The 24,717-nt window shown below is 45.1% G+C and overlaps 1 protein-coding gene across 2 annotated transcripts in view; it reads left to right on the top strand.

Annotated features, from left to right (window-relative positions):
- Nucleotides 1-24,717, top strand: part of EGFL6 (EGF like domain multiple 6) — a 163,594-nt gene that overhangs the window by 34,912 nt on the left and 103,965 nt on the right. For both annotated transcript variants that reach the window (XM_073586162.1, XM_073586163.1), the window contains exons 2-3: nt 21,152-21,261; nt 21,602-21,694. In XM_073586162.1, the coding sequence (XP_073442263.1) occupies nt 21,152-21,261; nt 21,602-21,694 (203 nt within the window). The remainder of the gene's footprint in view (nt 1-21,151; nt 21,262-21,601; nt 21,695-24,717) is intronic.

The following is a 24,717-nucleotide window of genomic DNA, read 5'->3' on the forward strand; positions in this document are numbered from 1 at the left end:
TTAGGAGCATTCCTCCTTCCAAAGGCAAACCGGGCGCTCACAAGAGTTGCAGTGCGTGGTCCTTTTTTGACACAGTTGCAGATGACATTTGCTTTGTCAAATGCAAGCTGTGTCATCAGAGAGTCAAAAGAGGGAGAAATGTCAGCAACCTCAATACCACAAATATGTGGAAACATGTGCGCACCAAGCACGAGTTGGAGTTGCAGAGACACCCTGAAGACGTAGGCCAACGTACAGCACCACCTACCACCTCTTCAGTTCATGTTGGGCCCTCTTCCTCCAGCTCACACACTGCTGGTTCGGCTTCCTCACAGGATCGCCAAGGGAGAACCTCTGCCACTGTTGTCTGGAGAGCCTGTCAGATTACACCCATAGCAGCACGTTCCCATCCATCACAGCCATCGGTAGCACAGGCATGGGATAAAAGGCGCCCTTACTCGGCAAACCATCCCCGAGCACAGTCTCTGAATGCTGGCATTGCCAAACTTCTGGCAGTTGAAATGCTGTCATTCAGGCTGGTGGACACTGACACCTTCCGGGACTTAATGGCATTGGCAGTCCCCCAATACAACGTGCCCAGCCGCTTTTATTTCAGCAGGCGAGCCGTCCCTGCCCTGCAGAAACATGTTGAGGGCAAAATAAAACATGCGCTACTAAACGCCGTTAGTAGCAAGGTCCACCTGACCACCGATGCGTGGACCAGTAACCATGGACAGGGACGATACCTTTCCCTCACTGCCCACTGGGTCAATGTTGTGGAGCCGGGTACGGATCTGGAGAGTGGCGCTGTACGTGTTCTTCCAACGCCACGGATTGCAGGACTCCAGTCTGTACACATAGACTCCTCCTCCTACTCAAGTTCCTCAGAAACAGCAGAGCAGGAGCCTGTTACGACCGATATGAGCACAGCCGTGGCCAAACGTCAACAGGCTGTATTCAAATTAATTTCTTTGGGGAATTGAAGCCACACAGCGCAGGAGCTCTGGAATGCTATCAAGCTGGAGAGCGATGTGTGGTTTGGGCCAGCGAATCTCCAGCCGGGCTTGGTAGTGTGTGACAATGGCCGAAATCTGGTGGCAGCTCTTGGCCTAGGCAACCTCACACACATCCCATGTCTGGCACATGTTCTTAACTTGGTCGTGCAGAGCTTTCTGTGGGACTATCCGGATCTTGCTGCACTGTTGCACAAGGTCCGCATAGAGTGCGCTCACTTGCGACGTTCCAGCACGGCAAGATCGCGCCTCGCTGCTCTGCAGCGACGATTTGGCCTTCCGGAACATCGCATCATATGTGACCTACCCACCCGGTGGAATTCAACGTTACATATGTTGGAGCGGTAGTGTGAGCAGCAGGCAGCAGTCATGGAGTACCAGCTGCATCAGGCGCAAACAAGTCGCACTGTGCGCCGTTCACACTTCAGCACCATTGAGTGGGCCTCTATGAAGGACATCTGCCTCGTTTTGCGGCCTTCGATGAATCCACGCGGATGGCGAGTGCAGATGATGCACTAGTCAGCATGACTGTCCCCCTTATCTGCCTGCTTCAACAAACACTGCAAGCACTAAGGGATGAGGTTTCAGAAGAGGTGGAGGATGAGGAGTCCCAAATGCCATCTGCTTCTGGACAGTCTGCGCTACGTGTTTCCTCACAAAGGCCTAGGCAGGGGACACTTTGTGAGGAGGATGAGGAGGAGTCGATGGAGGAGGAAGACATCTCTCCAGAGGAGGGAGGTACACAAACCTCTACTCAGTATGTACAGCGAGGGTGGGGTGATGCAGAGCAGGCCGAGGTTACGCCTCAAACAGGGGACAGCGGTTCTTTGGCAGTTGGGAGTCTGCAGCACATGGTTGATTTCATGCTGCAGTGCCTGAGAAACGACCGCCGCATCGCCCACATTCTCGTCTCGGCTGATTATTGGGTGTACACCCTCCTAGATCCTCGCTACCGGGACAGCGTACAAAGGCTCATACCAACGTTGAACCAGGAGCGTAAAATGCGGGAGTACGAAGAGTCACTGGTGCAGTCCATAATGTTTTCCATTCCACCCGACAGCATTGTTGCTAGTGCTTTACAAAGCAGCTCTGTGCGTCGAGGCAGTGGAGGAAACTCTGCACAAAGAGGGAGCAGAGGCAGCGCCGCAGCACAAGGCAAGACCACTATGGCCCAAATGTGGCAAAGTTTTGTGTGTCCACCACAATTGTCTACACCATCAGCGACGCCTCGAGTCAGCAGGAGGCAACGCTTCCGTCAGATGGTGTCAGACTACATGTCTTGCCCTGTCGCTGTACTCCCAGATGGCTCTTCCCCCTTCAAGTTTTGGGTCTCTAAGCTGGAAACATGGCCAGAGCTTAGCCAGTATGCATTGGAGGTGCTGGCTTGCCCTGCTGCCAGTGTATTATCGGAACGTGTCTTTAGTGCCGCAGGTGGTGGACTAACAGACCGTCGCACGCGACTATCTTCCGATAATGTTGACCGGCTGACTTTTCTGAAAATGAACAAGGATCTCCAAAGACTTTGCCATTCCTCTTACAGACTAAATTAGTGGTTGGCAACTGTATCCAGGTCTGCTGGTGTGTTCATTTTTCTACCACCTGAACTATAATCCCTTTGCTTCAACACAGCCAGTTGTCGCTCAGATGTGTCATCTGCACAGAGAAACACACTAGCTCCAGTAGTGGGAATGAGGACAGAGCTGGCGAACTTGCCGGACAAACATCAGGGGATCAACTGACGGGACTGAGCACCAGTAACACAGGAACAAGTGTAGATTGTGCTGACGCCACTTCAGAGATGTAGCTGGCGGGGTTGGAGGCCAGGGTAAATAGTAGAGACAGTGGAGCCAGAGGCCTAAGTGGAGCATGGTTAGAATCAGTAGTAGTCCACAACCTCCATAAAAACCGCTGCCCATTGGCCTCTGCATGCGGCATGCGTAATCCTGGGCTCCAACAGCGTCATTTGGTGTTCAGAAGTGTCGTCTCCACAGAGCCAAACACATTCGTTCGAGTGTTAGTGGGGTTCAGCACTGCCAGCTGTTCCCCTGCTGTGGAGATGGCAAGTCTCCTGCTGCCTTCACCTGCCAAAATCCAGTAGGCCACAGCCTGCTCCTCGCCTAATCCTGGGCTCCAACAGCGTCAGTTGGTGTTCAGAAGTGTCGTCTCCACAGAGCCAAACACATTCGTTAGAGTGTTAGTGGGGTTCAGCACTGCCAGCTGTTCCCCTGCTGTGGAGATGGCAAGTCTCCTGCTGCCTTCACCTGCCAAAATCCAGTAGGCCCCAGCCTGCTCCTCGCCTAATCCTGGGCTCCAACAGCGTCAGTTGGTGTTCAGAAGTGTCGTCTCCACAGAGCCAAACACATTCGTTCGAGTGTTAGTGGGGTTCAGCACTGCCAGCTGTTCCCCTGCTGTGGAGATGGCAAGTCTCCTGCTGCCTTCACCTGCCAAAATCCAGTAGGCCACAGCCTGCTCCTCGCCTAATCCTGGGCTCCAACAGCGTCAGTTGGTGTTCAGAAGTGTCGTCTCCACAGAGCCAAACACATTCGTTAGAGTGTTAGTGGGGTTCAGCACTGCTAGCTGTTCCCCTGCTGTGGAGATGGCAAGTCTCCTGCTGCCTTCACCTGCCAAAATCCAGTAGGCCACAGCCTGCTCCTCGCCTAATCCTGGGCTCCAACAGCGTCAGTTGGTGTTCAGAAGTGTCGTCTCCACAGAGCCAAACACATTCGTTAGAGTGTTAGTGGGGTTCAGCACTGCCAGCTGTTCCCCTGCTGTGGAGATGGCAAGTCTCCTGCTGCCTTCACCTGCCAAAATCCAGTAGGCCACAGCCTGCTCCTCGCCTAATCCTGGGCTCCAACAGCGTCAGTTGGTGTTCAGAAGTGTCGTCTCCACAGAGCCAAACACATTCGTTAAGCACCCCCTGTAGGACTGTGTGATTCGGTAACTGCGGCCAGCTTGCGGCATGCCAACTTTGCTTTTCAGGGGTAACTTCTGATACCCCTCCGGGTTCCAGCACCGTCAGCTGGTTCTCGTCAGAGCCTTTGGCCTAGGTGCCTCCATCTCGGTATCCGAGTTCCGGCAACGTCTGCTGGTCCTTGGTAGTGCTTTGTAGCACAGGTACCTCCTGCTTAGTAACCGGGTTCCAGCACCGTCAGCTGGTCCTCGGTTGTGCCATTGGCTCTTATTCCTTCTGCTGCCCCTCCGGGTGCCAGCACTGTCAGCTGGTCCTCGCTATTTCCATTTGCTCTTGCAGCTTATGCTACCCCTCCGGGTTCCAGCACCGTCAGCTGGTTCTCGTCAGAGCCTTTGGCCTAGGTGCCTCCATCTCGGTATCCGAGTTCCGGCAACGTCTGCTGATCCTTGGTAGTGCTTTGTAGCACAGGTACCTCCTGCTTAGTAACCGGGTTCCAGCACCGTCAGCTGGTCCTCGGTAGTGCCATTGGCTCTTGTTCCTTCTGCTGCCCCTCCGGGTGCCAGTACCGTCAGCTGGTTCAAGAGGACAAAGAACAGGAAGACAACCACCAAGATGCAGAACAACAAGAGAGAGAAGACAAAGAAGCATAAAAAAAACAAAGCAGAAGAACATTAAGCATAAGACTAATACTCTGAGCAAATGATATTATCTTATTTATAAGCAGAAGAAGACTAAGCAGTGTATGGGGGTGAGTCCGTTCCTCCTCGTGGTGCCCCTGGAAAAGGCCTGCTGCTGCAGGCCAAACTGAACGCGGACAAATCCTGTTGTAAATCTTTTGTGACAGGCAGAACGGAAGGTGTAAACTTCTAACTTTTCTAGATAACAACTACAGGAATGCCTGACACAAACAAGAATATGATGAAGAAGAATAGGAAGAAGATGAAGAAGTTGAATATGTAGAATAATAATTGTTGAATAAGAAGAATATGAAGAATGTAAGAAAAGGAAGAAGAAGAAGAATGTAAAAAAAGGAAGTAGAAGAATTTAAAAAAGGAAGAAGAAGAAGAATGTAAAAAAAGGAATAAGAAGAAGAATGTAAAAAAAGGAAGAAGAAGAAGAATGTAAAAAAAGGAAGTAGAAGAATGTAAAAAAAGGAAGAAGAAGAAGAAGAATGTAAAAAAAGGAATAAGAAGAAGAAGAAGAAGAAGAAGGTAAAAAAAGGAAGAAGAATAAGAAAGAAGAAGAAAGAAGAAAGAAGAAGAAGACATACATGTCTGGCAAAATATAAATGAGGCTAACATAGTCAATATCTTTGTAACTCCTAACATCTTTAAAAAAAAAATTTAATTCCTGCTATTCCATTTGATTGGGCTAAACCTCTATGGCTTTAATGTCTCCTCCACCTCCCACAATGCATTCTACATTATTCTTAGTTGTTTTTCTTCATGTAGAATTAACCTACAAGGAAAGAAAGGGTTTTTTTTAATTCCGATATTTTGGCCCCATTGACTTGCATTGGTTCCCGGTATCGGAATCGGCGATACCGATACTTTTTTTTAAGATCGGCCGATCCATTCCGATCCGATATTTTCAAGTATCAGCTGGTATCGCTCAACTCTACTCATCGATCCACAGGACTTGTTCCCAAATTGCATCAAGCTTGTTTAGATGTTCTTTTGCATACTTATAGCACTGGATTTTACGGTGAGGTCGCAGGAAAGGTTTTCTTCTGATGACTGTTCCATGAAGGCCATATTTGTCCAGGTATCTCTGAACAGTAGGACAATGTACCACAACTTCACAGTCTGCTAAATCTTTCTTAAGGTCTTTTGCAGTTAAGCACAAGTTCTGATTTGCCTCTCTAGCAATCCTATGAGTAGCTCTTACTAAATTTTTGCTTCCAGACCTTATCTTGACCTCCACTGTTTCTCTTAATTACATTTTGAACTGAGGAAATGTCATCTTGAAAATGCTTTGCTATTTTCTTATAACTTACTCCTGCTTTGTGGGCCTCCACCATTTTCATTTTTAGAGTGCTGGGTAGCTGCTTAGAAGAACCCATGGCTGCTGATGTTTGGCACAAGTTTAGAGGAGGCTGAGTTTTTATAAAGCTGGGAAATTTGCTTCACCTTGCCTTTCCTAACGATAATGGTGAATACGCTATAACCCCAATAGGCTAATTAAGGTTTGACGCCTTTGTGAAAGTTATCTGTGCACACACATTTCCAAAAGTGCCCAAACTTTTGCTTCAACCCATTTCACTTTTATGTAATTTTTGGCCTAAAATACAAAAGAAATGTCATCTTTAACTTTAGGCCTTTTAGAGATCATTTATTGTTCAACTTGCTTAACTGTTCACAATAAGTTAGTTTTACCAGAGGTGCACAGACTTTTACCTGCCACTGTATATTGTAATTTCGGATACATGTACATACCTATCCACACTTATTACTAAACACATCTATTACTTACTTATAGAATTATTCGTACACATTCATGAGTTTGCCCAGTCGATTTAGTTTAGTATCCACTGCAAATCTTCTTGCCTTTTCATACCCCCTAAACAAGTGTACAGAAAGAATATCAGATCCAAATCTAACACATAGATACAGGACAAGGACAAAGTTTATATGATAAATCCAGCCCCAGAACTAAGCTCCTAAGATAACTTTGGTACCAGAATCAAACTCATAAAATAAGGTAAAGGGACCCAAGTTTATTACAAACAAACAGTACCAGAACCAAGAACAGTACAGATCTAAACTCCATACATTTGATATCAGAACCAACTCAGTAAAAAGTTTAGAGAACTAATCATTAGAAACCACAACTACACTGTGCAACATGACGGAGCACCTTGGCCACCGAGGTAAACAGTATGTCTGACACCAAGCCAACACAGCTTATCATCGCAATAACACAGTGAAAGATAGTGGTGGCAGCATCATGCTGTGGCCTCTGAGTATGTTTTCGGCAGCAGGGACAGGGAAGATGGACCCTGTCGAGGGGAAGATGGATGGTGAGAAATACAGGGATATTCTTGAGCAAAACCTGTTTCAGTCTGTCAGTGATTTGAAAAACACAAACCGCGGAGACACCATCACATGTTTCTCAACGCAAACAATGACGAGCCAGGTCTTTCCCCGGGACCTGGCTAGTCATTGCTTGCGTTGAGAAACATGTGATGGTGTCTCCGCGGCTTGTGTTTTGCATGTTTTTGCATATTTCCCATAAGGGATGGGGGCACTGCTCTAGAATCACTGCGCTGAGAAACATGTGATGGTGTCTCCGCAGTGTTGGATGTTGATCGCCATGAGTTCATTCATCCTCATTTTTCACTGTCAGTGATTTGAGACTGGGATGGAGGTTCACCTTCCAACAAAACAGTGACACAAAGCATACTGCTAAAAGCAACACTCAAGTGCTTTAAGGGGAAATATGTAAATGTTTGGGAGTGGCCTAGTTAAAGCCCAGATCTTAAACATATTGAGAATCTGTGACCAGACTTGAAGGTTGCTGTTCACCAGAGAAAACCATCTGACTTAAAGGAGCTGGAGCAATTTTATCTTGATGAATGGGCAAAAATCCCAGTGGCAAGATGTGGAAAGCTCATAGAGACTAAAGTGACTTGCAGCTGTAATTGCCGCCCAAAAAAGGCTCTACAAAGTACTGACTTTAGAGGGGTGAGTAGTTATGAACACTGAAGATTTGTTATTTTGTCCTATTTGTTGTTAGCTTCACAATACAAAAATGTTCACACTTGTAGGCATGTTCCTTACATAAACTGATGGAAACCCACAAAAAAACAGTGAAACTCCAGGTTGTGAGGTAGCAAAACACAAAAAGTGCCAAGGGGACTTTCACAAATCACTGAATGTTGTTTCATTTCAAAAGACCTTTACCAAATTTTTCATGTTTTTGGGCACATGAGGTAAGTTTCTGCAGAGTGGCAAAAATGTTTTTTTTTTTATTTCACCTTTCAGGTATGGAGATAGTAAAAATCAAATGTTTTCACTGTGTGTGTACTTCAGCCTCCTGTATGAGGCTGATCAATGATAAGCAGGCTGCATCATAGAAGGGCAGAAGGACCTGGGAGATGTCATCTGGTCCATATGACTAGAGTCCACATGGATCGCCCCCAGGGCTGTGGGGTTACTCGGTACTGGGCCGGTGTCTCAGAGGGATGTGTTGTGAATTCTCTCTCTGGCTTCCCTCTGGTGATTACTGAAGGTAGTGGAGCTGGTCAGATTGACAGAGGGGTTGTGAGTTCTCTTTCTGGACTCCCTCTGGTGGTTACTAGGAGGTAGTGGACCTGAACTGATTGACAGAGGCTTGCCACCTGATAATGTGGAAGGTGATTGGAGATCTGGGGTTTCTGATTGGGATTTAAGACAGCTGACTCCCTCTATCCCTGCTGGTGATTTTCTTCCTGTTCCTGCTGAGGTCTGATGTCTCCTGCTCTTTCCCTGCATGTTCAGCTAAGTGGTTTATTTGTTATTCTGTTTGCATTTGATCTGGTTTTGTTTATCTCTGCTTTGTGCGAGTAAGCCAGCTCCGGCTGGGGCTGTGCTGAATCACCGCCCATATGTTACTGCATGTGCCAGTTTGTTTTGTCCCCTTTTATATTGATCTCTTTTTGCTTTGCTTTCAGAATATACCAGAGTGCTGATATAGTGGGTGCGAAGTCGTGCGACTTCAGTGTTTTTGTGCATAAGACGTGTTGGACTTTTTGCAGGGTTTTTTGCGTGATTGCAGACAATGTCTTTCCTTTCCTGTCCTGTCTAGGCAGTGTGGGCCCCATCGTTTGCTCAGTCTATTTTTCTGCCTGCGTTTGTGTTTTCATCTTGTCTCACGGACAATATATGTTTGGGGGCAATCTATTCCTTTGGGATCTGCTCTGGGGCAGTTTAGATTTCCCCTTTCTTGCTTTAGGCTTAGTTAGCTCTCCGGCTGTGCCGAGGCATCTAGGATCATCGTAGGCACGCTCCACGGCTACTGCTAGTTGTGTGGACAGGATCAGGGGTCTGCATCCGCTTAGTTACCAACCTCTCTGGTTTTCTGTGGCTTAGCTTGTGCCTTCTATTCTCCTCGGTGCCCAATCATAACAGGGATGTGTCACGGTGGCGGTGACCTGGTCCGTGGCCCTGGGCGTCCATTCAAAAGGGGTGAAACGTAGCCGAATAAAGTTTATAGGTAGATGATACATGACGCCACTTGTGGTGCTCGGCAATGAAGTGATTAAGCTGACACTGCAGTGCAGATCCTCTGGGACAGATGGTATAAGGCAGCAAAGATGTGATAGCTCCCCACAGGTAGAGCTGTAGTCCCAGGGCAGTAGTAATAGGTGTTGAGGAAGAGGGTGTAGTGTTAGGCACAGAGATGTAGCAGTGCTGAAGGGGTTGCAGGAAGAAGGCAATGACACAACAGGGTACAGTTTCCTTTACCTTTACTTTGCTTTGTAAGTGCAGTCCAGGATCCAGATTACAGGTGGAACTGGAGTTAATCAGCCTGGAAGCAACTAAGGAATCTCTCTATGCAGATGGGTTGTGTAGTCTCCTTCCTAGCGCTTATCTGAGGTACTTGCAGTTCTGAGTTACACTGAAGTTCTTCTTGCTTGCTCTCTTTTAGAACTCCCCTGGTATGGCAGGCAGCCATAGCCTCCTCTTTCTGGCTCACACACGTTGCTGCTGTGCCTCCGAGTCTTAGTTGGGAACAGAGCACTTACAGCCTCCTGTTCCTCCGGTTTCTGTTGCAGGAACATCATCATCCATACAACCTCGGATACTGGACCCCGGTCAATGCGCTTCAGCTAGGAGTGAGCCCAACTTCGGCTCAATCCTCCCAGCTCACCTCTCCACGTCTACACTCTTTGCCTTCTCCACACGAACTCCACTAACTTCCCTCCCCTGGCCACAGATAGCAGATCCTCAGCAGTTTGGGTTCAGAGCTCCCTCTGCTGGCCTGGAGTGGGAACTGAGCTGTGTGCTGGATTTATCTGACAGAGAGATCCTTCATTACTTCCAAGCATGACATCACACTCCCTAGGAGAAAGGTAATGCCACTGTGGCGACCATACTCCTGGGGGCGCCACACACAGGTCATGCCAGCCACAATGTGCAGTCTAAACAAACACTGAAGACATATTACACAGCACAGAAGTGTATAAATACAGTATTAACTGAAGTCAATATCTCCACACTTGATATGCTGTATGCTGTGTAATATATCTTCAGTGCTTATTTGGGCTGTACACTCTGGCCATCAAGACCTGTGAACATGTGATCCTATTGACATCCTCACAGTTCCTTCTGCACTTCTATGTTGCTGCCAGCTTGTGATTGGTCAGCATCATACAGGATGCTTAGTGAAGGGAATAAGGGGATGGAAATGCATGACAGGAGAGTCATATCTTCAGTGTTATCTGAATCCTTGTGTCATTCTCCACCCCCGAGACCCTGCACTAAACATAACACATTTACTATGTTTAACTTAGAGTGTACTTTTAATTAAAGCTGAAAAACTCTCCTTTTCTGTTTCCTGTAGGTCAAAAACTGAAATCTATTCATTATTTTTTATTACAAAGTAAATCATGCATTTTACAGTAAAGTGGAAACAAACTCTTTCTGCGCGGCAATATCTGTGGCACATCAGTCAATTAAATGTAAATATGAACAGACTTTTCCCTCTGTTATATGTTGTACATGAACTCTTGTAAGAGGACTCCCAAAGTAACAAGCTTTTTGTACATCAACACTTGGGTAATTTGTGGGATTCTAGATGTCTAATGAAAATATAATAATCGTAAGGTTTATTATTTCAGTCGAGATCTGCTGACTTAAAGGCATCTACAAATTATTATTAGGAAGTAATAGAGAATATGCTATGAAACCAAACACTTAAACACACCACCCCAGCCATTTTCTGCATAATCCTATCCACTGATATCATATTGTTCCCTTGTGGAGACCTCAGCAGATAACTGAGCTACAAAAGCCCTGCAGGTCAATTTTCTGGATTAATGGAATTAACATGGCATTTGGCTGTTCTATTCACTAATTTAATTTGCTTCACTGACTATGTAACATAGATATCCATTCAATTTATTAAATAACTTCCTGTTTTCTACCAGAAGAAAAAAATTGATGTTTTTGATTTAGTTTAATTTTTTAAAGATATATTCACTACTATATTAAGCTATTCACTATATACTAAGCTACTAATAATCAAGTACCACAAAGGATGCTGTATCAGTATCTTGATATAGTTCTTTCTGTTGTCCTAACCTGTGAATGGATCAAAATGTAAAGTAGTAAAAACCTTTAAACTAAAGTTGTCTAAATTGTACTAATTAAAACTGCAACACAATGCAAAACCGCAGAGCTAAAGGGAATCTGTCATTAGGATCAACCCTCCTAAGCCGTCTACATGGGCAGGTAGGTCACAGGAAGCTGAATAAAATGATACATTGATATCTGTGATCTGATGTTTTGTTCCAGAGAAATCCACGTTATTCTTAATATGTAAATGAGCTGTTAAGATTTATGGGCAGGACACGGATCTCCCCGAGAGTCTATCACCAGAGTTATTTTGAATTAAAGGGGGCGTTACCGTTGTGGGACAAGTAGCGACAGACAGTCTGCTCTCCTGATTTCACTGTGGAGCTGTGTGTGAGTACATCTAAGGCCTCTTTCACACATCAGGTTTCGCCGTCAGGCGCAATCCGGCACTTTTGACAAAAACCGGATCCGGCGAAATGCAATGCCGGATCCGGATTCCCCCCCATTGACTTGGATTTGCGCCGGATCGGGCCGGATGGCCATGCGTTTCATCCGGTTTTTGCCGGATCCGGCAATGTGTCGCAATCCGGCATCTGGAAAAAACGGCTACTGTAACGTTTTTTGTCCCCGGCGAAAAAGCCGGACACGCCGGACACGCCGGATTTTCACTAAATGAAAGCCTATGAGCGCCGCAATGCGCCGGATCCGGCGATAGCCGAATCCGGTGGCCGGATCCGGTTTTTTGGGTCTGAGCATGCTCAGTAGCTCTGCCCACAAGACACATATATAAAAGCATGACAGTGGGACCCTCAGCCACACCCAACATGTCACCCAAGACAGCAACCAGGTGCAGGAGAAGGCAGGAGACCACTGCAGCACCATCAGCACCACCACCACCCCAAATGGAGCAGCAAAGGGAACAAGCTGAACAACGGGAGGGGAGTCCAGCAGCAGATGAGAGACGGTAATTATCAAATCCCCCATTCCTCAAAACTAGGGCCATGGAATATCAAGATATTCATTGGCCCTTTGTTTCTCTTTATTCAACAGCCGCTCAAGAGATGCAGCAGCAGCAGTGGCAGCACTGGCAGCAGCAACAGCACCACCCACAGCCATGGAGTCTGGCCAGCAAGAGGACAGCACATCTTCTTCTGGGAGCCCTCCCTCGCATTGTCAGCGTTTGACGGTAAGTTTTTATTTCCAAAATCCATCATCTCTGTAATATATGTCTATTCATTGCCTTTTATTTCAAAACAGGAATCACAAGCTGAAGAGGAGCTCTCAGAAGAAGAAGGAAGGGGTGGACAGACACCTGGAGTGGGCTCACAATTGGTAAGTTTTTTGCATCAAATGCAGAAACACAACATCACACTACACACAACACATAGAAAACAATGTTCTGCAGACCACACACAGCAAACAAATGCCAACATCCAAACACATAAATTTTTTTTCTTTTCTTCTCTAGTCTTCCCAATCTGGTGCTCGGCCAAGAGGTCCTCGCAGTGCCTCCCAGGGTCGTCGGCGACAGCAACGCGGTGGTCACCAGCGTGTAAGTATAATATTTAAGTGAAGTTTTGGTACACTTTTTATTTCATGTCTTAAGTGTGGTAACTAATTTTGCTATTTTTCTATTTTACTTTAACAGCCTTCACAGCGTGCTCCCGACTCAGACGGTGAGGATGGAGGAATTGATGTTGACCACCTCATCGATCTCGTCAGAGAAAGGGAGCCGCTATGGAATATGGCTGACCGCCGCCATGCTGACCTGATCGTTACCCGACGACTCTGGGAGGAAATCTGTTCGCTCCTTGTGGCCCGCTGGGAGGACCTCGATGCTCGGGCCCAGATTAAAGAGCGTAAGTATATACAGTACCGGTTGCTTGATGTAAACCAGTGTTTCTCGAACTCCAGTCCTCGTGGTCCCCACGGATCATGTGTTCAGGATTTCTATTTACTATGGAAATCCTGAAAACATGACCCCTGGGGACCATGATGACTGGAGTTTGGGAAACACTGATGTTGTATACTAACCACTTTGTCCTTTCTCATTTCAGGGGACAGAATTGTGAAGCGGTGGCGGTCTGTGAGGGATCGTTTCAAGAAGGAGTTCAATAAAGAGATGCGGGCCCCGAGTGGATCTGGAGGACGCAGGAGCAAGTACAAGTACGCACGAGCCCTGTCATTCCTCCGGGATACAATGGTCACCAGAAGGTAAATATTACACACCACATGTGAAAAAAAAATGTTTAGATGTAACAATTTTTTTCAGCCAGGGCCATGCCATGTCACTATTTTAATTGTTTTTTTTTCTCTTTATTCCACAGCACGGTGAGCAGCACTCGGGAGCCTGCACGATTGGACCCTTCTGAGGCAATCCCTGAGGAGACCGGCACTGAGGGACACTTCGACCGCCCCGGTACATCTGCACCTTCCCAGCCTTCCCACACATTCGACCCATCTGTCCCATCCACCAGCACAGGAGCATCCTGGCCGCCTACATTACATGAAGCTGCTGGTGAGGACATCGCTTTCCCTTTACCCCACCCTTCTGCCCCTGCCACCTCTAGTACACCTGCGGGTACTGGGCGGCAGCGGCAGAGGGGTCAGGAAAAGACTTATGCGCCAGAGTTCTTGCATCTGAATGTATCTTTCCAGAACTGTCTAAAAGTTTTGTCAGAGCAAATCTCCACAGGCTTTCAGCAGATCAACTCCAGCATTCTGGAGGTGAAGACACTTCTGCAAACCATGCATTCAGAAGCAAGATCTTCGCCAAACCACACCTTTTTCAGGTCTGTTGTGGAGCGCATGGAAACGCTCTCTCCTACCCAGCAGATGCATGTAATGCATTCATGCCACGGTGCTCTCCAGCACGTTACCTCCCAACCTCCTCCTCCCACCCCAGTAGTTCCTCCACCTGCACCCCCTCCAGCCACTTTCCATCCTCCCCCTCCTATTACATACCAGCCACCTCCCCAGTACCAGCAACCTCCCCAGTACCAGACATCTCCCCACTTCCAGCAACCTGCCCCGTACCAAACTCCTTCCCCGTACCAAACTCCTTCCCCATACAACTTTCCATCAACATCATCTGCTCCTACAGTCCCTGCCCAACCCTCCACTCCACCGCCCACCACCTCTTCTGCCTCCCACATGTCCACCCATTCTGTAGCTTTTTCCACACCTTCACCTCTAACTGTTCCTTCCCCACCACGATCCCAGTCCTCTCTCCACACTCCCAGTGTCGAAGTGTCCCGCAGCCCATCCAGCAGTATTTCCACCCCACACTACACAGATTTATAATGTGTGTTTTTTAAGAAAAATGGTCATTTGGTTTAAAACCTTTATTAAAAAAGTTTTTTTCACTTTAAAAACATTTTACAAAAAAAAAAAATATTTTAAATAAAAGTTAAATTATCGTTTTACAATGGTTGTCTGTCATTTCTTTCTGCGGCGAACTATGTTTAAAAAAAAAAGGTTAAATACATGGTATTTGAAAGGTAAAAAGGTATTCAAAACCAGGTATATAACTGTCGGTAAATTTTAGCTTTTTGCCACAGTTGTGTTCCTGGTTGTGTTTGAAGCAAAGTATTTCACCTAAAAAGTTGTGTTTATTGTTGGTGATTTCCTAACAATGTACACAACTTTTGTTAAAAGGTGAAATACTTTGCATAAAACACAACCAGGTATACACCTGTGGCCTAAAGGTAAAAATAGTAAGACCATGACAAGATACAAAGGTATATACTGTTGATACAGAAGGTACACAAGTTTGGTTAAGGGCACATATCTTTCACACTCTGTCATCCTGCCAGTGTACTCTGCCTTGAGGTGACATAAAGTATAGTGCAAAATTGTCCCTCATTACTGAAACCGTCACAGAACTTCTAGTGGTAATGTCATGGTAATCTTGCAAGGTGGTTTCCTCAGAGGTGTCCTCAATGGAAATGGGTTCCTTGCAGATAACAAAATTGTGGAGTACCACGCAAGCTTTGATCACCTCGTCCACTGTTTCTGTCTTGATGTTGATCGCAGTCAATAGGACCCGCCATTTGGCTGTCAGAATACCAAAGGTACATTCAACCATTCTTCTTGCTCTTGTGAGGCGGTAATTAAAAATGCGTTTTGTTCTTGACAATCCTCTGCTACCGTACGGTTTCAAAAGGTGTTCTGACAGCTGGAAGGCTTCATCCCCTACACAGACAAATGGCATAGGTGGACCAGATGTTTGCGGCAGCGGTCTAGGGGGTGGGAACTGGAAGGTGTTTCCATACAGTTTACGCCCCATGGCAGACAGTTTGAAAACTTGAGAGTCATTGGAGCGGCCATAGGCCCCAATATCAACAGCAATAAATTTGTATTCCGCGTCAGCGATGGCCATGAGGACAATTGAAAAATATTTCTTGTAATTGAAATATTCCGATCCCGATCCGGCTGGCTTTACAATGCGGATATGTTTCCCGTCCACAGCGCCCAAGCAGTTCGGAAACTGACATATCTGTTGAAACTTTTCTGAAATTTCAATCCACCTCTCTGTTGTGGGCTCTGGTAAAAACTCTTCAGCTAAGGAGTTCCACAGTGCACGGCATGTGTACTTCACTATTCCAGATATGGTGGAAATCCCGAGTCTGTACTGGAAATGCAGTGACGAAAGGGATTCTCCAGTTGCAAAAAATCTGTGGGGAATTAAAAAACAATCAATTAGTTTAAAATCACAGCATTACATACCAAAAGTCAGCTATAACACTTGGAGATGCAAACTACCACCAACAAGATTGCAGTGAAAGTGTGCTCTGATGCGAGCATATCCAATAAATGTGGCTTACCTTAAAGTCACCATCAGACGCTCTGCGGGTGAAACAGAGAAGCGGCAATAGGTGTCCGATTTTCTTATGAGGTGTGCAATGCGCTCCACCAAGTAATCAAAATTCTCCATTTTCATCCGAACATATCCAAAAAATTTATCCGGGTTTCGTCTAAGGTCCATGCAGAGTGTAGAATAGACCCCACGCGTCATTCTCTTGGCTGTGATGGGGTGGATCCACAAACGTCGTCTACGATGCCTGATGCGCTGCTGTCTCGCTCTCTCCTTCTCCAGAACAATCACCCTCAAACGATTCGCCTCCGCTGTAAAATCCGCCAAATTCTTCAAAATATTTCCAATCACAACATCCATCTTCGGTAACTTGCTCTTCTCTCCAACCTGCACTTTCTCCTCTACAACCTGTCAAAGAAGGGCTGTAGGAACACGCTATATATAGTTTTTCAGTAGCCAATCCCTTTCGGAAGGCCACAAGGGGCGATTTTAAAAACCGGATCTGGCGTAATCTGTTGAAAAACGGATCGAAAACCGGATGAGACGGATCCGGTTTTGGCTGTCAAGCGCAAGACGGATCCGGCAGAAAACCGGATCCGTCACATCCGGTTTTACTAAACATTTGCCGGATCCGGCGCTCCGGCACGACGCCGGAACACGCCTGACGCCGAAAACCTGATGTGTGAAAGTAGCCTTACACTTTTGAAGTTCTCTTTAGGCAATCAGTGAGGAGGGAAAAGTCAGTACATCAGAGCTGACAGCACTCTGAGAGGAGAGTTACAGCTGCAGATGCATTTGTAATGAGTAAAAGCTTAGCTCTGATGTACTGCTATCAGCCCTATACCGGCTGTCTGTAACCGGAAAGCTGAAGACGTGTTAATTGTCATCATGCTTAGCTCCGCAGTGAGATCAGGACAGCAGGCTAAAGCCCCCGTCACACACAGCGACATCGCTAGCAAGATCGCTGCTGAGTCACAAGTTTTATGGTGCTTAGAAACCCGCTGTTTACCTTGGATACCAGCTCCCTGCACCAGCATGCTGGTATCTAAGATACACTGCGGGTAACTAAGCGACGCGCGCGCTTAGTTACCCGCGGTTTACCTTGGATACCAGCTTGCTGATCGCTGGTCTCCCGCCTGCCACACTCAGCAATACGTGCTGGCCAGCAGGAGACCAACGATCAAAAATGTCCAAGGGTTTCAAGCACGATCAGCGATACCCGGCGGGGGGGGGGGGCAGTCGCTGATAGGTGTCACACACAGCGATATCACAGGTGAGATTGCTGTAGAGTCACAAAACTTGACACTTGACACACATACAGCGTCTCCCACTCCCACACTACCTCCTCATCCCACCCTCTCTCTGTTGGAGTCCCCCAAGGCTCTGTTCTAGGACCCCTACTCTTCTCAATCTACACACTTGGTCTGGAGCAACTCATAAAGTCCCACAGCTTCCAGTACCACCTTTATGCCGATGATACTCAGATCTACTTCTCTGGCCCAGACATCACCTCTCTGCTCTCCAGAATCCCAGAGTGTCTATCAGCCATATCCTCCTTCTTCTTCTCTCGCTTCCTCAAACTCAATGTGGACAAATCTGAACTGATCATCTTTCCCCATCTCACAGATCTTCCTTACCTGACCTTTCTATAACAATTGACAACACCGCGCTTTCCCCTGTACCGGAGGTCCGCTGCCTCGGAGTAACCCTTCACTCTGCCCTGTCCTTCAAACCGCACATCCAAGCTCTCTCCACCTCCTGTCGCCTCCAGCTCAAAAATATTTCCAGAATCCGTCCCTTCCTCAACCCTCAATCTACTAAAATGCTTGTGCATGCCCTCATCATCTCCCGCCTCGACTATTGCAACATCCTTTTCTGTGGCCTCCCTGCACCTCTCCAGTCCATTCTCAACTCTGCCGCCCGACTAATTCATCTCTCTCCTTGCTACTCCTCCGCTTCTCCCCTCTGCAAATCTCTTCACTGGCTCCCATTCCCTCAGCGTATCCAGTTCAAATTACTAATACTGACATACAAGGCCATCTACAACCTGTCTCCTCCTTACATCTCTGAACTAATCTCCAGATATCTCCCCTCACGTAATCTCTGGTCCTCCCAAGACCTCCTTCTCTCCTCCACACTTATACGCTCCTCACCCAACCGCCTCCAAGACTTCTCCCGAATAGGCCCCATCCTCTGGAATTCCCTGCCCCAACACGTCCGGCTATCAACCACACTCGGATCCTTCAGACGGAACCTGAAAACCCACCTCTTCAGGAAAGCCTACAGCCTGCAGTGATCCCCACTGCCTCCTCACCACTACTGGAGCTACCGCCTCACCATCACTGGAACCGCTGTAACCCTCCAACCTACTGTCTCCTTCCCCACCATCCTGTAGGATGTAAGCCCGAAAGGGCAGGGTCCTCTCTCCCTCTATATCAGTCTGTGATTGTAAGTTTGTTTGCTGTAAGTGATATCTGTAATCTGTATGTAACCCCTTCTCATGTACAGCACCATGGAACCAATGGTGCTATATAAATAAATAATAATAATAATAATAATCTCGCTAGCGATCTCGCTGTGTGTGACGGGGGCTTTAGTCTGCTGTCCTGATCTCACTACAGAGCTAAGTATGATGACAATTAACACGTCTTCAGCTTTCCGGTTACAGACAGCTGGTATGGGGCTGATAGCAGTACATCGGAGCTGGTCCTGATTGCTGCTGAGATCTGCCTGTTTGGCAGCTCACCAGCGATCATGTAGCGACATACCAGAGATCCTGACAAGGTCATATCGTTGTCGGGTTCACTGTTGCGTCGCTATGTGTGACGGGGGCCTAAGTCTTTACATGTCTCACACTGATAAAACTACCTTTCATTTAAAATAAGCTCTGGAGACAGACTAACTGGGAGATCTATGTCCTGCCCTATCGGCTTATTTATATATTAGGAAAAACATGGATTTTGCTGGAATAAGACATGGGATCACAAATTTTCAAGGTATAATTTTATTAAACTTTCTATGGTCTGCGTACCCATTTATACAGCTTATCCTTCTGGCAGATTCCCTTTAAAACGATTTTATGTAAAAGACTTTTCGTATGTTCACACTATGTCTTGCTTTTTAGGGGCAGTTACGCTTTTTAAAATACTGGAAACAGAGCTCAAAGGATGCTCAAAATAATCTGTTCATTTGTTCATGCTTCTTGGTGTCTTTTAAATGCTTGAGGTTTTGAAAAATGCCTGGGTGACAAAAAATAAAGTAGATGTCACGTCTTTAAAGTGCATCCTAATGTGAAGCACTATAACCCAGGCACTGCACAATCAAAAGGCTGAAAAAGAAAACAAAAAAAATCTTCCAGGAAAAAAAAATGCAAAAATACTTGAGAAACTCTTCAAAACCTCTTCAGGAAAAGCAAGGATGTGTTCAAACTGAGTTTTTTTAGTGAGTTTTTAGAGTAGAAATTCTCTGATATGTGCACACGGCATCTTTGAGACACCCACAGAATCACCGAGTTTTTCAAGGCAAAATGTTGGCATTCATTGTTTTTGCTCTCTATATAGCATGGATGGTTTGCTAATAAAGTTGCCCGAAGAATGAACACTTTACGTCTTTTAATTACTTCACTCTTTATGAACCCTGGGGCAGGTAAAAGAAGAAACATATGACTTAGCATGTGCACTGCAATATGTTTTTAACATTACTGTGCATTATGTTCCTTTTTGCTCCACTTTTTCAAGAGAATTACATCTGGAACCTACCTGAAAAACCACTTAATAAATTTAAGAATTAATGAACATATGCACAGTAATGTCAAAATAGCTTGCTGTGCATGTGCTCCTTCTTTTTAACCACTTCGACCTTTGAAAGCCAGAAAGTGGCCAAAAGAAGTGACTTCAACATTCTTCAGGTGTCTTCTATTTGGAAGCTGCCACTCACGTAGAATTTAAAAAAGAAGACGCCACAGAACCGTATAAGAAGACAAGGAAGTCAATTCAGAAAAAACATCTATAAGTCTATAAGTCACTGTGTGGACATACCCCCCCCCCACTCCCCAAACAAAACTTATGGTTTTTTAACTACTTGTAGATTTTAGAAAGTTTCGAAACCAAAAGTACAGTAAAAATCTCAGTGTGAAAAACACTAAAGACATGTGCACAGAGGGTTTTCTTTTGGGAGTTTTGCAGCAGAAACGGAGTGGAAACTCTCCAAATGATTCTCAAATACTCAAACCTTGGAGGTTCTGCTCAGTGGCTATGTGCACATGTGCAAGTCGTTTTGCTGAGTTTTTTATTAGAGGAAACTAAGCAGAACCTCAAAGTTTTTCTTTGAGGAGTTGAGCCTTTTTGAGAAGAATCTCAGGCGTGTCCTCTAAGTTTCAGCTCCTAAAACTCCTCAAAATACAGCATATGCACATAGCCAAAAACTCAATGGGCCCGATTAATCAAAGCTTTTAGCAGACAACGAATGTAAAATGCCTTGAAAAGTTGCAAAATTTTAGCACTCAAATTTTGCAACTTTTGGCTTTTTCACACAAGTTTAAAGCAGCTCCGTGAAAATGGGCCGATATTGGGAGGAGCCAGGGCTGAACCTGCCTGTCAAATTAAGCAAACATGTTCGCGTTCACCTCCTGATGAATCTGACGAATGATATCAATCGGATCAAAAGATGTCAATTAGTGATGAGTGAACGTGCTCAGATAAGATGTTATTTGAGCATGCTCATTTGCTAACCGAGTGTCTTCGGTCTGTTCGACAGCCGAAACACATTCAGGGATTGCCTATGAACAGCTCCGAGATATGCAGCCTCGGAGACTTGAACATATTTTTCTCGCACGCCGAAGACAATCGGTTAGCACCCGTGCATGTTCGGATAACACGTGATCATGCCATCACTAATGTCAATATCATTTAAATATCTGGGTTGGAAACAGTGGTTTTATCATATACCATATGTCTACTGCAAACTTGGAGACTATTTTCCTTAGGCGTTTATTGTATATAGTTAGGACGAGTATTAGAAATTGAAAGTGTGTCAAACTATAAGCAAATGACAGCTATCTATGGAACAATGAGGTTATTTTTTATGTAGCTTCTACTTGGTGTTCATACGTTCACAACAATAATATACTGAATGTTATCACTCTCTGTATCTGCAGAAGGCATAGACAGCTCATACCATCTATGAACACACCTGGACTATGTAGATATGGAACCAAAATTGAGTGCTGCTACGGGTGGAAACAAAATAACAAAGGCCAATGTGAAGGTAAATTACAACCTGCCTGTATGTGTATATTTTATAATTCATGCAATAATGGTTCGCCAGGTCACATACTGATGTAATTTATTGTCTTTGACAGCCCAAGCTGATAAGGTGGGACACAAGATCTAGGGTCCAATGATGTCTGTATGGAGCTTCTAATTCTTTTCATATAGAATCCTGATAAATTATAAATGTTATTTTATATATATAGTTGTGATTATTATTCATCCCTATATAATCCCCTATTAATGTATAGTACATTAAAATTTTGATTCAATTAGTATACATAGAATGGATCTAGTGGAATTATTATTTTTTTACATATCTTGTCATCATTCTCCAGCTATATGTGAACAGGGCTGTAAGCATGGCGAATGTGTCGGACTGAACAAATGCAAATGTTTCCCTGGTTTCACTGGCCATAACTGCAGTCAAGGTAAGCAAGATGATAGCAGCCATGTGCTAATAAGGCATAAATAACATACACTACCGTTGAAAAGTTTGGGGTCACCCAGACAATTTTGTGTTTTTCCATGAAAACTCATACTTTTATTAATCAAATGAGTTTCCAAATGAATTTAAAATCTAGTCCAGACATTGACAAGGTTCGAAAAAAAGATTTTTATTTGAAATAATAATTTTCTCCTTCAAACTTTGCTTTCATCAAAGAATGCTCCCTTTGCAGCAATTACAGCATTGCAGACCTTTGGCATTCTAACAGTTAATTTGCTGAGGTAATCTGGAGAAATTTCACCCCATGCTTCCAGAAGCCCCACCCACAAGCTGCTCCCACAACAGCTCAATGGGGTTGAGATCTGGTGACTGCGCTGGCCACTCCATTACAGATAGAATACCAGCTGCTTGCTTCTTCCCTAAATAGTTCTTGCATAATTTGGAGGTGTGCTTTGGGTCATTGTACTGTTGTAGGATGAAATTGGCTCCAATTAAGCGCTGTCCAGAGGGTATGGTATGACATTGCATTGGAGTTATAGCCTTCCTTATACAAAATCCCTTTTACCTTGTACAAATCTCCCACTTTACCAGCACCAAAGCAACCCCAGACCATCACATTACCTCCACCATGCTTGACAGATGGCGTCAGGCACTCTTCCAGCATCTTTACAGTTGTTCTGAGTCTCACATATGTTCTTCTGTGTGATCCAGACACCTCAAACTTGGATTTGTCTGTCCATAACACTTTTTTTCCAATCTTCCTCTGTCCAACGTCTGTGATCTTTTGCCAATATTAATCTTTTCCTTTTATTAGCCAGTCTCAGATATGGCTTTTTCTTTGCTACTCTGCCCTGAAGGCCAGCATCCCGGAGTTGCCTCTTCACTGTAGACGTTGACACTGGCATTTTGTATGTACTATTTAATGAAGCTGCCAGTTGAGGACCTGTGAGGCGTCGATTTCTCAAACTGCAGACTCTAATGTACTTGTCTTGTTGCTCACTAGTGCAGCGCGGCCTCCCACTTCTCTTTCTACTCTGGTTAGAGCCTGTTTGTGCTGTCCTCTGAAGGGAGTAGTACACACCGTTGAAAGTTCTTTTTTTTCTGGCCATTTTGAGAGTTTAATGGAGCTTACAAATGTAATGCTCCAAATTCTCAACTAGCTCAAAGAAGGTCAGGTTTATAGCTTCTCTAATCAGCCAAACTGTTTTCAGCTATTCTACTCATCCATTAGCCTTCTTACACAGTTTGCAAACACAAAGTACCATAAGAACACTTGGAGTGATGGTTGTTTGAAATGGGCCTATATAAACCTATGAAGATATTGCATTACAAACCAGACGTTTGCAGCTAGAATAGTTATTTACCACATTAACAATGTATAGAATGTATTTCTGAATCATTTAATGTTAGCTTCATTGGAAAAAACTGCTTTTCTTTCAAAAATAAGGACATTTCTAAGTGACCCTAAACTTTTGAACGGTAGTGTACAATCTGATTTTACAAATCTTGTGTCTTCTATGTTTGGATAAATGTTAAGACAAATTTGCAGTCCTTTTTTCACTTGTGACAAATTATGGATTAGAATTGTGTGTGAACTAAGGCTAGTTTCACACTAACGTTAGGAGGCGCAGCGCACGGCCGCTGTGCAGCTCCGCCCCCTGCCGTGCCCACTCCGGTCAGCTCCTCCTATGGGTGCATGACGCTGCATGCGACCTACGTACACTATCGTTAGCATTGGCTGTTCGCCGAGCGCACAAAAATGCAGCACGGTGCGTTTGACGCATGTCGGCGCACGGCCAAAAGGGAGCATGCGCCATCAAAATCATACCAGTGCACGGCCTGCGTACCCAATGCTAACGATAGGGTATGCAGGTCACATGCAGCATCATGCGCCCATAGGAGGAGCTGACCGGAGGGGGCGCGGCAGGGGACGGAGCTGCGCGGCGGCCGTGCGCTGCGCCTCTTAACGCTAGTGTGAAACTAGCCTAATCTATAACCTTTGGTTATAAACTTTTTTTTCCCTTGTGGTGGACTAAACTATAAGCCACGCTGATATCAGAAAATCCAAGGCACACAGGCAGTAAAATTCTAATATTTCAGCATTTAGTGATCCGGAAATTCTAATGATCTAGCATACGTTAATATGAGAACAAAATATTACAACCAAAAAATATACTGTAACACTAGCGCCTTCAATAATAGAGGAAGTACAAACCAAAGAAATAAAGCAGCAGACAAATTCTGGATCTGCATGAAAAAATCCAATAGGAGCAATAGATTACACAAATAAATAAATTGTAGCGCTAAACTCCATGTTGGTCAATGGTATGCACAGGAAAAAAAAACAGGTCCTTCAGGATAGCCTCTCCAAATGTATCATGAATGTCAGCTGGAGCTCCAACAAAGTCAACCTGCTGCAATATATTAACTCCAATAGCAGCTCAATATATATAAAATGTATTCTATTCCACCTCAAAGGGAAATTATGTAAATCTCACTCATCAGAAAATCATAAGTCTGATTAGACCCTCAGACCATTGACCAACAAGGAGAACAAAATATTGCCAATCACAAAAAGGTAGATCCAAAAAGCAAAACCTTTGGGATGGTGAAACTTTTGTGCTTCACAGTAACTACAAGCCTAAGTAATACATTTTTATATTTTCTGCTACTCGTCTGGTGAACTAAACCCTTGAAGTGCCATACTCTTGTCTTACTGATAGAAAGATCTTAGGGCTTGTTTACACATTGCATTTTTCCTGCACAATTTTGCTGCTGAAAAATGTTGCGTTTTACACTACCAGGAAAATAAGTGAGATTTCTGAAACCTCATACATGTGCTGCTTATTTTTTCCTTGAACATCTGAAGCAGTTTCAATCCTTCAGCATTTTAATTGTTCCAGCGCTTTTGCAGCGTTCTTCCTCTATTCAAATGAATGAGGAAAAGTGCATCAAAAACGCATGCTTAAAGGGGTTATCCGGTTTAAAATGAAAAGTCTGCAGTCA

This window comes from Dendrobates tinctorius, unplaced genomic scaffold, assembly GCF_039654945.1.
Source record: "Dendrobates tinctorius isolate UK_male_01 unplaced genomic scaffold, ASM3965494v1 ptg000091l, whole genome shotgun sequence".
Lineage (NCBI taxonomy): Eukaryota > Metazoa > Chordata > Amphibia > Anura > Dendrobatidae > Dendrobates > Dendrobates tinctorius.